Below are 16,252 nucleotides of genomic sequence, written 5' to 3' on the forward strand. Positions count from 1 at the left end.
TTCAGGACATCTGATGCAACGCCTTGGTAAGACTGCTATCAAAATCTTGCATCCAATGTTCTCAACAAGGACAAATATACATACGTGTGTGTGTGCTTTATACAGGAAAAAAACAACCTTGTAAATTTTAGCCTACGCTAGAGCTACTTTTCCCTCACACTTGCGGCTTAAACTCCGATGCGGCTTATCTGCACTTTTTTGGGGACCAAAGTCCTCTTTTAAATGTCACACAGGAAACCTTGAAACTGACTCACGCGTTGAAGGACTTTTATAATGTCAAGCCCAACGTCAAACCCAAAGTATCGTCATTCTGCCGAACCAACCCGAGTCCAGGCCCTTGCCGCCCATATGCTTCATTAATTCAAACTCAGCATTACATAACTGTGCTACATGCTAACAAGAGTGGAAGGGCACAACCACCCTCGCAGTGTGACAGGAAATATAAACGATTATGTGGATTCCTTGCTTGGAATCATTTGTGTGTGTTGAAACGTATTATTTCTCTTAGCATGTGTTTGTGTTTGCGGGAATACGCGTGAATCTGTTGATAACACACACACACACACACACACACACACACAATTTATGCACATATTTATAGTGCACCCTAGCTTGAACCTGGTGTTTGACCTTTATGCACTGGCAATTGCCAAGACCTTCTCGTCTTTTGAGACGCCAGGCGGAATACAAAGAAAAGAACGCAGTTCAAGGTGGCGCACCAAACGCGTCAATGAACAACGAGAGCGCTTCGGTCCATGGGGACATTCTGCACACACTGTCAGCAGCAGCTTGTAAGATTGGAATTTTCAACGAACGTGTCAAGCTTGTTTGTGTAATTAAAAAGAAAAAAAAAAAGCTAGGAGCTATACCTCCAAAAGCTTTCAACCAAGCACGCAGGCGCACATAACCACGTTACATCACGAACTTAGTAACAGTTTAGATGCGATTGGGGACTATCCTGTGGGCAAGCTCAAAATGGATCGCTGACATCTCAAATAGTGTCTTAGACCCCTAATTCAAATTGCAATGAGTGGACCCCTATTCATAACAGCGCACACATTTCAGATGCCCCCCTTTTACACAAATTGTAGACATCACTAATAATGCATTTTTTTTCAACTAAAATCTTCCATTTTAGTTACTGTAATCATGCGACTATAATTATCTAAGCGACACACAAACAACTGCTGAGGCCAGCCTAGCACCGCTAACCAAAACAGCAGCACCTACCAAGTCATTGGAACCTGTCCAGGTCTTGCCTTCTGTGCTGCAAGGTCAGCGGGAATTACATTGGGCAAAAACACACTCCCACGTTCACATCTGGGAGCTTACATCACCAAGACGACACACGACATCCACTATGAGAAATATGAAAAGATATTATTGTTTCAAAAAACGTGAGTGGTGGAACCCTTTTGAGACAGACCGCTCACAACTCAAATATGGAAACACATCTCAGAAAGGAGAACGACAGAGCTGCCTCCTGTCACATGAACCGTGCACCCTGCCTCTACTAGCATCTTAGTCTGCGGTTGCTATGGCAACACCCTCTTCCATTTCCATGGCACCCGCCTGCTGTCCGCCAGACACATGGCGGCGTGTCACTGACACATGAGGTGAAAGAGAGCAAGAGGACAGAGCGAGAGAGCGAGAGAAAAGGGAATGCCCATTGACATTTTTTTTTTTATTCTGCAGGAGAGATCTGTTATGTCAACATGAGGGAAAAGCTAATTATGGCAAAATGTTTTTGTTTTGTTTTTTAAATTTAACCAATGGCATTTTTTTTTTTTTTTTTAATATAACCAATTATAGAAAGAGTTGGGTCAAAAGAGACCAAAACCTTCTTGAGTTATTCATTTCACCCAAGATTTTTTTTTTCTCCCATTAAAAGAACAACCCAGTTTTGGGGTTTGTTTTGCGTGAAGTTTCATTTATTTTTGTATCTGCTATATACTCCAAAACTGTTGGTTCAAAACTACCACAAAAAAAAAATACTTAAACTTGCTCAGTTCTTCATTTAGCCCAAAACGTTGATTGAAAATGACTAAAAAACATTTGATTTTCTTTTTTTTTAAAATCTTATGGGTGAAAATAAACACAAAACGGTGGTCTCACCCAACATTTTAGCGTGTAGGCAACGAGCGCCCTCTAACCTGGCCGAAAGTGACTACGTGTGCAGTATGTGTGCTTATACATACTTTAGGTGTGGGGCAGGAAGCGGTAGAGAGGCGTGAAGTGGCCTGGGCGCGGGGCGACTCCGAGGGCGTGGTGCTGAGAGAGGCCGTGTCCCTTGGCAAAACTTGAACACCCCGTGAGATAATTGAATCTGGGATCTAAATCACGCACACATACCAACACAACAAAACAACATTATACTATACTGATGGTGAAAGAAAAATCATCTAGGATACACATACTGTACAGCAGTGGTTCTCAAATGGGGGTTCTAGTATCCCTGCTGGTACTTGAAGGAACTTCAGGGGGTACTCCAGATTTTCAATAAAACAAACATGCAACAATACTTTAAAATAATTATTGAATTAGTTGGGTTTTTTTTCAGTGTTTTTTTTTTTTTAATCTTCCCCCATACTCGAATGGTTCGACCCAACCTGTGCCACCTCTCGTTACCTGTCAATGACTCTAGTCGAGTGGAATATTTTTCTGTGATCACATATTTATTTATAATGATTTCATTTTGAGAACAGGTCTGACACTTAACATTGATTTTTTTTGTGGAAACTTTGTGGAAAAAAACTTTTTTAACAATTAAGTTATTTCTTTTTGATAACAGATTTCTTCCATGATCCAAAAGAGGACACTTCAGGTTGATTATTTTTTTGTGGACTAATAGAAATGGATTTTGAAAGGGTTTAAAGTTGAATAAATCAGACACTGATGGCACGTTTAAAGTCTTTTTTTTTAACCCCCAAATGCTTCACACTGCTTCAGGGGTACTTGTCTGAAAATAAGCATATTTTCTCAAATGGTAGCCTTCGCGCTAATAGAAACTACGCCTCTTTCCAGCCACCCTCGGCTACCATTTGGAGAAACACGGCGTATACAACATACACACATTTCCCACAACGTTACAAGCACACATTTCAATTCACAGGACATATGAAGACAATGCCAATACATGGATGCTGCTGTATGGATGGGGGCGGAGTCTTACCAACATCAATGACTGGCGGGAAATTGAGGTGGGGTGTTAGCCTGACAAAAGAGCCCTGAAGCGGGTTCCTTGCTGCAACAGGGCGGGATGGTGGGAATGCAGAGGTACTGGATGTGACGGCTCTTATGTGTGGACAATAGAAAAATACACAGCATGCAAACACACAATGACGGATGAAGACACATGATAAATGCATGCTGACATTCGCACTTTTAATGTTACTCGTTCTTCAAACGTATTTACACTTTGATGGTGTGATGTGTAGCAGCCTTCCATGAGTGATATGAATTGCAAAACTGAAGTTCAAAGATTTAAAATGCATCTAATTGAAATATGTTTTACATATTTGTATAGCGGCTAATTAAAATGTTTCCTGAAATCATTATTTACAAAAAATGCCGCAGCTAGCTTTACCTCGACTTGTCAAAAATGCAATACATGGTACTTGTCAAAATAAGCCCGTTTGGGAGTTTGTTGAATGAAAAATCACTCACTTGTTCAAAGTAGTGAGAGTGAATGGTTATTGGGCTACGTGCGCTGTGATTGGCTGGCAAAAAAATACCGGTAAATATACAGCATATGTACCTAATGCTGTATCAACCTGTTTTTGAAACAACTGATTTATTTTTCAAGAATGTAGCATTAAAATTCCAAATCAAATCAAACATTTATAGTTCCCAAAGGATTTTTTTTTAACTTTCTTTATGATTAGATAAATCTCAAAGGTGCAGATTAATATTTACTGTGACTTGTGTTCAATTTGCACACTTGGCAGCTGTTAAAAAGTGTTACATTATCTCTTGCGGATTACATTCAAAAACTACATCATATTAGCATCTTAAAAAAGTGCACTTTGTGTATAATTTTTGGCAAAATCGATCAGTCTGCTTGGATGTTCCAATTCTCGACTTCTTAAAAAGGAAGTCAAGCAAAGCAGCTTCTTTACCTTAATGTGGCACCACTAGTCTAAAACCAACATTTTAATGAATAAATATGAATAAATGAGCAAAATCCAGCCACCCGTATATACGCACACACCAACCAAAACGTAACACCGCGCGAAAGAAAACAGCAAGAATCCAATCTGTCGCACCTTGGCGGCGATGGATGCTGCGGTGATGTGGGAGGAGGAGCTGTCCTCGGTGGACGCCACGCCGCTGTCTTTCTTCTCTTCATCCTCATCCTCGCACTGCACGCCCTTGTCCTCTGTCTGACGCCGTGGCGAACTGTTGGGTGGCGGCGAGAGAGGCGGCGGCGGCGACGGCAGGTCCTCCAGCTCGTCCGCCGCCTCCTTAACCTTCACCACGGCGTCGCGCAGGAGGTCGATGGCGTGTGGCAGCGCTGGCAGGATGAACTGGAAGCATTCCTGCCATGGACGGCACGAGGAAGTTGTAAAAACTGCAGTCCGTTCATGTTAGCGACATACTTGAGCGCTTCATGTTTCTTTAACTCGCAAAGTTAAATACAGAGCTTTCATTTTGTGTAGTACGTTTTCTATCTTCAAGGTAGTAAAGGTGCTTCAACTTTATTAACCTTTTGATGAAGCAGCATCTCCGATAAAGGAACTATAAGGGTTCAGTATTTTAATACTCAGGTCAAGAGCAGATACATGAAAAATCCACTTAAATACAGTGATGAAAAAAGTATACTTTGTTACATTCCACCATTCCGTAACAGAAAATCTCTTCAAATCATCCTGCCACATAATTATTTATCTGTATCCTGTTTTAATCTTTTTTTTTTTCTGCTTCCTGGTCTCTCACTTTTTAGTATGTCAGTGAGCTTTTGGCTCCTCCGCTGTGCTAAATGCTCCATTCTCCTCTCTCTGGAGACAAGAGCTAATGTGCGAAATTATTTATCTTCTTGTATATTTTAAGCACTGAAAAGATGCATTATTAATCAAGCCCAAGCTTTACTGTATCCACACGGCTTGCAAAATTGGGCTTCCACGACATCATTTTCCACCGTAGTTATTAACGGTCCTGATGAATGTAACCTTGACTCAAATGTGCTGCCGTCTGAACATTTGCGAGAGGAGAACTAAGGTGTCCTGTCCGGGGAGAAGGAAACGGAGTACAGACGCCGTCGAGAGCCCCGAGATGTTCATCCTCTCACGTTTTGCGCTTTCACGGCAGGCTGAGGTGTCTGTGAGAACCTCTGCTTTGTCCTGGAGGTGAACAACTGTCAGGAACGCTAAAGAGCAGAAACCCTGGATGTATTTGCCAGTAACAAAACCCTGTGCTAAAACATGGGGAAGGAGAGACGAGAGCACCGATTTGCCCTTTGAGTCAAGCCATCGAATCTTTAACAGGCATGGGACGTGTACGGGTGATGATGAGGTCATAGAAAAACAACCTTATACCGCACTGTATCATTATTTAGCCGAAGAACCAGAAACAACATGTTTGGAGATGCAGGAAATCATCAAACAGGGCTGTCAAACTCATTTCTATTGTGTTTGTCACACACTTAACTAGTTTTGAAATCAAGGGCCGGCAAAAACTTCAAAAAAGTCGGAATAAAAATCAATTTTTAAAGGGACAGTGTGTAAGATTAAGTTTTTAATGATGGACAGCAGGAGGTGCTGCATTTACCATTGACCGTAGCTATAACAGACACGGCAGCCGCCGGTGGAGTGCCACCCCCCCATGTAATATCATTTAACGATAACTAGACCTAAGATTATATGTAAAACATATTGTTGGTTAAGAACACATTTAATTGCAAGTTTTTGAAATTTACAATCATTTAATTTATTCTTTTTTAATGAAAAACACTCTAAATCTTACACGTTGTCCCTTTAAAACTGGCAAGTTAGGTATTTTAGCCAAAAACTTGAAGTCATATCAGCATTTCGCGGGCCACATGTGACGGGCCGGACCTGGCCCCTGGGCCTTGAGTTTAACACCTGTGACTTAAATTTCTCAAGCACCAGATATATCCAGAACAATTAGGTGTTTCCCAAAATAAAATGTATACATTAGAATAATTTTACCAATAAACTAAATCTTCATAAAATGAACAATACTGACCCCTCAAGAAAAATGCAACTAAAAGTTAATAAAGGAGATGCTAATATGTCAGCAGGTGAGTAGGGGAGGGGAATGGGTCACTGTATGCTAAAAATCCATTGGGACGTGTGTGCGTGCGTCCGTGCTCGTGCACAATGAAGTGCAGACAGCTGGTGTGGTCAGCAGTGAAGACGGACGGAGGGTAAAAAATAAAGACAAGTGGGCGGCTAACAGGCACTTGCGCAGACATCACAGGCAAAACACAAGCCCACACATGTACTGTGATCTATGCCTTTGGAGATAATAGTCAATGAATCAGTCCAGTGAAAAAGCAAAGACGCGAGGTAAAATTAAACACTTGCACACTCATCTTGTTTTGCTTTGAAAACCCGTCATATTTGAATGGAATACAGTCCAGTATTACTGGGGTTTGTGATGTCACTTCCGAGGGCATGTGAGATTTTACCAGAGTTTCTGCAGGAAATCGAAATCTAATCAAATCTAATTGAATGCTTTTTTTTTTCGTGAGAAGAAAAGTGCATTTTTCTTTTCAAATTAGGAGAAAATTGATTGGAACATGAAGCAAATTGCTAAATTACATTCGTGGCTCCTCTGTGAAACATTGGATTTATTTTGTTAAGTTTTATACAGCTGTGAATTGCCATTTGCGACACAAGCCTAACCCTAATAAAACTGACGATTTCAACCGCGCCACGTGACCCGGTGGTTGGCGTGTCTGCCTCACAGTTCAGGGAACCGAGTTCAAATCCATCTCGCTCCGGCCTTTCTGTGTGGAGTTTGCATGTTCTCCCCGAGCCGGCATGGGTCCTCCCCGGGCACTCTGGCTTCATCCCACACAAAAACCTGTATCGGCCATTCTAAATTGTCCATAGATGTGATTGGGCGCATAAATGGTTGTTTGTCTACCTGTGCCCTGCGATCGTCTGGCAACATGTTCGGGGTGTCCCCCGCCTACTGCCTGAAAACCGGATAGGCGAAAATACGCTGAAAAAGTTCTCGTATCATCCTACCTGTGAGCCTTTCTTGCTTCCCGGTAAATTAATAATTAGTGTCTTCCCTCGGATTCCGCACACAGGTCTGCAAACATACAAAGAGAATGTTTTGGAATTAATGGGGCAAACTGGGGCACACCATCTATGTCGGTGTGCCCACGCTGATGCAAACAAGAGTCTTGGCAGAGGCAATAAAGAAAGTCAGCCAAAGATGTCTAACCTGGAGAGCATGCCCAGTGGCGTGACGTTGAGAGAGCCCATCAACATCGCCAGCGACATCCCCGGAGCCTCACGCTCGATCACCTCCTTAGTGGCCTGGAGAGAAATGACATTATTATAGACGGATCATCATTTAGCGGACCGTGTGTATGTGTGTGTGTGTCTCAAGTCCGCTAAGAACTCTGCTAAGGGCAAAAATCAAGCCTCTGTGAGTTGAATTCTCCAGCCGTCACAATTGACAGAAGTGGTCAAATTCAGAGTTGAAGCGACAGGTCCTGCATACATTGCCTACAATTAATAATTGGAATTTGTATTTACAAAACCGAATGCGAAAAGGCGGGCAAACCGAATTGGTGCCGGAAAAATGTTAATCTGAATTTGTATAATAGTGAATGTGGCACGAAGCCAGCTAGCTTCCTGCTCCAGCCGTCATGTCTGCGGTTTGCATGTACTCAGATTGAAATAATTTATTATATATATATTTCAGTAAGTTATTGCACACTCTAAATTGCTCTTAGGTGTGATTGTGTGATTGATTGTCTCTGAGTTCCCTGTGATTAGCTAGCAACCAGTTCAGGGCATTGCCGCAAACTTTGTAAGGATAAGTTAAGTCAAGATAATGGATGGAAAATTGAATGCAAAAAATGTCGTTTCAAATTTACTGAGCTTACAAACTAATAAATTCAAGTTGAAATGGTATGATTCAGAGCGTAATTATAGATATTAAACTACAAATCCATCCATTGTCTTATCAGAAAAAGACAAACAAACATCCACACTCACATTTAAAGGCAATTTGGAATGTCCAATATATAATATTTACCCCGGAAGTTTAAGCGAACGTGTGAGGAAAACAAGAGTACCCAGAAAGAACCCACACAGGCATGGGAAGAACATGCAAACTCCATACAGGAAGGCCGCTACCACCTCAATACAATTTATGTCATTAAAAATCCCAATGCAAATAATAATTCAATTCTAGTGCATGGAAACAAGTTAAAAAAACAAAACAAAAAAATGTCCGTTTACTTCCAGAAGCTTTGAGATAAATGTGTCGGAAACAAGGATGTCCTGTAAGGTTCCCGTTATCGATCGTGACCTAATACAGTCGTATGATGTGTCGTAAACCCTCAGAGCACGCATCGAGATGAAGAGATGTGTTCATCGGCTGCGTCCGGGGTTAAATCAGATAGAAGGTATTATCAGACAAGGTGTACACATCTCCTCTACTCCCATCTCCCTTCTGGCCTTCCTTCCAGGAAGATTGCTGCTGTCTAACGTGATTGATGAGGGCCACTGATACTGCTGAAGCTCAGCTACTGCCAAATTTGTGTGTGCGCGTGTGAAAGCTGCGTTTGTGTGCCGGTGAGTGAAATCGAGGACATCGTGCGGGATAGCACAGAACTGCGCAAGGGAGTGCCGTTTTGGTGAGGCGGGTGTGAACAATAACTCCTATAAAATGAAGGAACCGCTAATTTTCTGTGCAGAAAAATCGAATGGGATTTTTCTTGGAGGAGATGCGCATTTTTCTTCGCGATTCCAATGACTTTATGTAAAAATACTTAAATAATACAGAAGAATAGCACACTTTCCACATCCTGTTATTGTCTGGCTGAAATCAGGCAGATCCTCTTTGTCTGGCCCCGTTTCACGAAGGTGAGCAAAGCTAACACCTCGCCCCTAATACCGCTGGGCCTCTGGAGAGTCTGGCTTTTGTTACCATGGCAACCAGGGATGGACCCTGAGTTTTGTAATTAGAGAAGCTTGGTGGGGTGCCTCTCGTCATCTCGCCAGCGAGTGTATGCCTAACAGTGGGCTGTTTCCCACTGGAACTGATCATTGTGTACTTATTGTGTACATTTTGAAAAGGTAAAGACTCATTTTACAAATGTATCAATAAAGGTCGGACAATCTTATTTTTGATCGGAGCACAAACAAACTTCTAATGTCCGAGTTTTAATATGAACTCACTCAGTGCCAGTCGGATAAAAATACATTTTTGACGTCTACGACCGTCATTGGCAGTGAACGACTTTTGTGTTGTGTATTATTTATAGTTTTTTTTTTAATGCTGTTGACCAACAAACAAACTCAATCTCCTCAACATGACAAATACAAAAAAAAAAGGCATTACAAAGTGCTTGACACACATGTACAGACACCTGCCAGCCATTATCTCCTAATTGCTTACACGTCCCATATTAGGAAATAAAAAAAGAAAGAGAATCAGTAAGGATTTTACTTCAGCTACTTTATTTCCCATGAGACCTTGGGGCTAATTACACTGTATGTTAATCATCACACACACACGCGCACATTTGTCAGCAAAATGCTAAAAAGACAAACACATTGGGAGACATTTGTCTGTCTTTGATTTGAAACAAAAGCGTAAATGTAACTTTAGCATTACAAGTGATCAAATGAGTGTGTTTTTTTCCTAGTAAACCACGGTAAGCTTACTTCTATATACGTGTGACGGTTAAGTATGTTAAAAAGTCAGACGTGGCTTGAGTCAATTTCATGTTTGAGCATTGATGTTAAAATGTAAAGTACTTTAGATCTGTAGAGATGAGCATAGAGATACAGAATATTTTCTTAGCTTTGGCAGTTTAAACTTTGAATCTGCACTGTGTATTTTTATAAAGTAAAATATTGTTTAATGATAATACGCCAAACGTCTCCCCCAACCCTTTAGGAATAAATAAAAGAGGAGCGGAAAGGATCTGTAACCAGACTGGAAGGGGCTTTTAGAAGGTGAATGTTCCTGCCTGCCCTCCTCGTGAGAAAAAGTTTGTTGTATTCTCTCTGTGTTGCTTATGAAATGATGGACCTGACAATTATACATATATTATACTATATTAGTCCCATTTAAATCGGTGAATTTTGGTGAATCCCTAAAAATAATGATAGTGAACCCACCTCTGGTGTGACGTCTCTTGGAGCAAAGCCGGTACCTCCGGTGGTTAAAATGAGGTTAAGCTCCTTTTCATCACACCAGTCCACCAAAGTCTCCTGCGGATATACCAGCATACACCATGTTAGAAGCCAAGTGTGTGTGTGTGTGTGTGTGTGTGTGTGTGTGTGTGTGTGTGTGTGGTGGGGGGTGGGATGCAAATTATGAGCTAAATATTAGTGTACCTTGATTTCGTCTATTTCATCTGGAACGATCTTGTAAGCCACAATCATACCACCCAACCTGAAAGGGACAACAACAAAACATCTGTCTCATTTATTAAACTTTGGAAATACATTTGAGGTGGTACCACTCCTTATATTTTTATAATTAACTCCAGAACGTACGCTGTGACATCATCTGTTTTATTTTCCAAATGTGTGCCCACAATGAAGTGTGTGTAAGTGGCATGCCATAATTGATGGGCGAACACACTTGTCCACCTTTAATGATGTAAGCAGATAGGAGAGTATGCCCCAAAAACAGAGGTTCTCAAATGGGGGTACAAGTACTGCTGGCGGTACATGAACTTCAGGGACTATGTGAGATTTCAAAATGACCTAAATTGACACTTTTTATTGCCATGACAGGAACAGTGCAGTTTAATTTTCAAACTAAGAGAAAATGAATTGGAACTTGTTGCTCAATTGTGTTACGACTCCTTTACAAAACCACCTGCATTTATTTTGTTGATTTTCATACAAATGCGCACTGTTATCAGTGATGCAATTTGCCAGATGAGACAGAAACAAAACAGATGAACTTTCATGATCTATATTCTGGAAAATACACCTTAAGATACCGCTGCAAATGTTGTTCAAAGGTTTAATGAAACAGACATGAATGGCACAGCACCGTTTTAGGTCTTTTTTTTTTTTTTTTATACCATGATATTGTGCTGGATAGGCGGTATCTGTCTGAAAAAAATATTTCACAGAGGGTACGTTACAGAAAAAAGGCTGAGCACAACAGCCCGAAAAGAATAAGATGAAATGAGAGACAGAACGCCCTTGAACGTCCCCTCCGGAAGGACCTTCTACAGGACAGCCCACTGAGGAGGAAGCTGCTGCTGTTGAGCCCTGACGACCTCCTGTGGTCAAATCGAGTAGGACACGTTCGCCCCAAAACAACCCGAAGCTCAAGGTGAAGGCTCAGCACAGACACCTCTTACATAACATCCACCACCTTTCTTTTTTTTTTTTTTTTAAAGGGCAGCTCTTTTTGGAGAAGATCTGCATCATGTTCCCCCTGTGTGACAGCCACTTAAACACCATGATACCCACCAACTCGGGGAGCGTTCATTTTTAAGCCTTTTAGACCGTTTCGCCCACTCACAGGCTGACTTGTCACACGCAAGTGTAAAATCAGCACTCTGGAAACAACATTTAAGGCGTACAATATAACTTCTATAAACATGAATGCCCCCCCCCCCCCCCCCCCCCCCCCCCCCTCACACACACACACCCCTGCTGACATTTCAGAGATGGCGCAAGTGATTTACCTCTTTTGATGTGCTTGGAAGGGATGATGGTGCTTTCCGCTATCTCCGTACTTAAATTTGTGTGTAGCTGAGCGTGCGCATGCTCAAGCATGTACACTTGTCCTATAATGTGTGTGTGGGTTACACCTCGGGAGAGTAAAGGAGCTGTCAAGACAAATCACCTCTCTCTCTCTCCCGGGGTTTTTATGGCGCTCTGTTTCAGCCCAAATGAAAATATGCTCAACACAAATAACGAGGGTTCCTTCCCACTGTTTCCTAGGCAACCCCTCCTGTCTGGAGCCTCTACTCGCTGCACTGTTCATCATGAGTGTGTTTTGTATGACTTTGCGTGCGCTACTAAATGTTTACCGGTCGTTGGCTGCGTGGCATTCACGGAGGTTGCCGATTGGCCCGCAAATTTAGCTTGCGCTACTCTGTGATCGATACTTCTGCGTCACGGACATCCGGCGTAATGAAAAACAAATCTTTAAAAAATAAAATAGGCTTCAAACACAACACGGTTACTTACAATAAGCACATAACTTTTGTGCTAGCTCAATGCTAGCACATATTTTGAAATGCGAATGGCGAATGGATATCATCTATGGCTGTGTTGTAATTCTTACAAGCAATGGTTCACAAATGGGGGTATCTGGATCCATGGGGGTAGGTGAGGTACTCCAGGATGTAAGTGAATTTTTTAAATATATTTAAAAAGAAGCATCCTTACAAAACTACAAAATAATTAATTCATTTAGGCCAATTATGTCAATATTTCAAGAAAATATGCAGCAAGCTTAAAAAACTATTTATATCCATTTATTATCCCAGAATGGTTCGATTGTCAGACCACCTCCAATCAGCTACTTCAAAACTTTATTTGAAATCAATTTCATGATTTAGTTACGAGAAAAGACCAATCCCAAAGGTGAACCATATGTTCTCAACAATTTTAATGCAGTTAATTAGCAGTATTTCTCTCTCTCTCTCTCTCTCTCTCTCTCTCTATATATATATATATATATATATATATATATATATATATATATATACAGTGGGCCCCCGGGTTACGAACTTAATCCGTTCAGCGGCTACGCTCGTATCTCGAATTGCTCGTATAGCGGGCAATCCAAACCCATGTTAATTCGTGAATGCGTGCAACGCGCGCCGAAGCCTTAGGTAAAAACTGACACACTGTATACATATATTAAAATCGAGTGACATAATCTGCTGTACACTTACATTACATAATAATTACAATGGATAAATAGCTTTTACCTTTAAAACGACGAGTCTTGAGCTGGGTGTAAGCAGAGGGGGACAGAGCCCTACGCTCAAACTCAACACGGCGATAGAAATGCTATTGCTCTTACAGTGTTACAGTAACTCTTTCAGTCAGGGTGCAAATCACGCAGATACTAAAACATCATCCTCTTATTTCTTTCTTTACCGCTGCTAGTAATTTTAGAAGCTATGTCTAACAGATAAAGTTTGCAAAGTCTTCACAACATTCCGTTTTTCACTAATTTTCTCTCCTTCCTTCCATCCTGTCCCATCAAGCTAGATAAAGGCGTTCGGCCAATAGCATATCGGCATTTCTGTGATTGACGTGTGACGCCGGCCAATAGCATCTCCGTGAGTGAGACCGGGTGACCTTAATCGACCAATAGCATATGCGCATCTCCGTGACTGACTGATAATTATTCGCACTTTTTTTTTAAACGGTTGGAATGTATTGACAATTAATTTAAAAAAAAACACACATTTAAACCAATGACAATTCTTTGTCCTGCAATCGGCACATTTAATTTCATGTCAGCTGTTTTTCCCTTTAGCTGTACAAACACTACACTTAAATGGTAATATATTTAGACACCGTGAGTGAGACAGTCAGTGTGACGTTGTAAGAGCAATAGCGTTCACGTTACTGCCCCAAGCATCTACTGATAATTAATGCTGTCGCTACTTTTGATTTTACTGACGCAATTAAACGAGAACATATCTATATACTCAATGGCCGGCATGTCGAATTGCTCGTAAGGCGAGAGGTTTGTTCGTAAGCGGAGGACAAAATTCTCCCTGATCCACGCTCGTAAGGCGAATTGTTCGTAAATCAGGGTGCTCGTAAGCCGGGGGCCGACTGTATATATATATTTATACAGACAGACAGAGATAGATAGATAGATAGATAGATAGATAGATAGATAGATAGATAGATAGATAGATAGATAGATAGATAGATAGATAGATAGATAGATAGATAGATAGATAGATAGATAGATAGATAGATAGATAGATAGATAGATAGATAGATAGATAGATAGATAGATAGATAGATAGATAGATAGATAGATAGATAGATAGATAGATAGATAGATAGATAGATAGATAGATAGATAGATAGATAGATAGATAGATAGATAGATAGATAGATAGATAGATAGATAGATAGATAGATAGATAGATAGATAGATAGATAGATAGATAGATAGATAGATAGATAGATAGATATTCCCCCCCCAACTAGTTCAAGAGTATCTGCAACCTTTTGGACCAACTTGGAGCCGAAGCCACCATCGCATGTCAGCTATATAAATCCCCCTCCGCTGAAATTCACCCGTAAGAATAAGACATGGACTAAAGCTCATGTAGAAGGGCAGGTGAAGCCTTTTAGCCGAAGGTCTGCCCAGAAAGGCAAAAAAAAAAAAAATCCTCATAAAGGAGGGGTAGGCAAAGGCAAGATAGCTTGAGATTTGAATGGGAGGTGTGTGTCAGAGGTACTAGCATGGTAGTAGTCTGGGCCTGAAAGCCTGAACGTTGGACATTTTCTATGAATAAAAGAGGAGCAGTGTAAGAGGATAAAGGCGGGATGAGACAGAGTGAAAGGAGTGAGAGCACCGAGAGATACACCGTCAGGGGTACGCTTACCGAGAATGTGTGCGCACCGCAAATCACTGTGGTAGTGGGACACTTTTAAGATGAAACCCATCTGCCAGGGTGATTTTATTAATAATAAACAAGCTCTCTGCGTAGGGCACTCACGTTGCCTTTCTCATCCCTTTGCTTGCAAGACGGTGCATTGTGGGGGAACACACACACACACGAGGCTCTTCATAGTGGCATGAAGCCCATTACGGCCCATCCATATGTAGGGGAGCTCTCAAGGGGTCACCTCTCCAATGGGGGGGGGGGCACTGACAAGCCTACCACTTTAAATCCCTTACCAACTCTGAGTGCACGGCGAGGGGTTCCATTCCCACGATTCCACTCCACAAGAAGCTAGGAAATATCCTATAGAACGCTGCCTCCATTTTATTATTTATCTATAGAACCTATGTATATGTACATAAAAAACAAACAAAAAAAAGGTTTTGGTTCAAGTTCCAGATACAATGTTCCCTGGTTTCCCGTGGTTAATGGGGACCAGAAAATCACGGCGATAAGTGAATTTCTTGAAGTAGGACGTCAAAATTTCTGTCTGCACAATTAATCGAATTTTAATCGCAATCACAATCCATTAATTAAGCGCCTCCTCTGCGACATTAAAGTCAAGCATTTTATTTTATTACAAGTCAAATTCACCAGTCATTCTACCTCTAGGGGGCAATGTTTTGCACATGTTTGCATGACAAAAGCCTCTGTTTTTCTCACCCTAATATATTATTTACCTGTGTGAAATGGCATTGGGTTTCTCACCTGATTCCTAATATACAGTGCTATGAATTGAGACCAATTTAGAAATATCCAATTGGCAAAAAAATTGAATACATTTGGTTTGAATTGACCGAAGATGACATTTTGACTGCTAATTGATTCAATTTTGTTTAAAAGTAAATAATGTGCTTGGTTCTGAGTAGGCTTATTTTTTTCACTGGCTTGCACACAGCAAGTAAATTAGCTGTGTTGCTCTGTGTGCCATATTTCTTGCCATAATTACTTTATTTTGGTTTATTATTTGTAAGTATCAAGCCTTGGAGCCTTGTTTATATACTGCTTGTTTTAAAAAAGGGTAATGAATAGGCATGTTTGACCAAACATGATGAAGAGTCATGATTTCAATATTGACCAAAATAATTGTGATTATTATTTTGGCCATAATCGTGTAGCCCTAATTCATGCGTTTTTTGACTACTTGAAATTTTGTTTTCTGGAATTCCCATGCCTCATCATGCCTTGCATCAAAAGCCTGCAGTCAGTACAAAATATAACTGAAAGTTCGATCTCATTACCCCGATACTAGCGAACCTGCATTGGCTTCCAGTATACCTGGAATGCGATTTTAAAGTGAGTATATGCAATATTTAGACCATTGTTTTGAAAACCCACCACAAATTAAAACAAGGTGCAAATAAATGTGTTCCATCCAACCATACATTCGTAGATCTAGTAATCGTTGTTCATATT

At 40.9% G+C, this 16,252-nt stretch overlaps 1 protein-coding gene across 8 annotated transcripts in view; it reads right to left on the bottom strand.

Annotated features, from left to right (window-relative positions):
• Positions 1 to 16,252, bottom strand: part of gphnb (gephyrin b) — a 69,309-nt gene that overhangs the window by 26,224 nt on the left and 26,833 nt on the right. For all 8 annotated transcript variants that reach the window (XM_088403130.1, XM_088403129.1, XM_088403128.1 and 5 more), the window contains exons 3-8: positions 10,554 to 10,611; positions 10,335 to 10,427; positions 7,417 to 7,511; positions 7,215 to 7,281; positions 4,266 to 4,538; positions 2,199 to 2,333 (exon numbers count right to left, since the gene is read on the bottom strand). In XM_088403130.1, the coding sequence (XP_088259256.1) occupies positions 2,199 to 2,333; positions 4,266 to 4,538; positions 7,215 to 7,281; positions 7,417 to 7,511; positions 10,335 to 10,427; positions 10,554 to 10,611 (721 nt within the window). The remainder of the gene's footprint in view (positions 1 to 2,198; positions 2,334 to 4,265; positions 4,539 to 7,214; positions 7,282 to 7,416; positions 7,512 to 10,334; positions 10,428 to 10,553; positions 10,612 to 16,252) is intronic.

The sequence above is a fragment of the Hippichthys cyanospilos genome, chromosome 20 (assembly GCF_059441005.1).
Source record: "Hippichthys cyanospilos isolate Australia breed blue-spotted pipefish chromosome 20, RoL_Hcya_1.0, whole genome shotgun sequence".
NCBI classification, from domain to species: domain Eukaryota; kingdom Metazoa; phylum Chordata; class Actinopteri; order Syngnathiformes; family Syngnathidae; genus Hippichthys; species Hippichthys cyanospilos.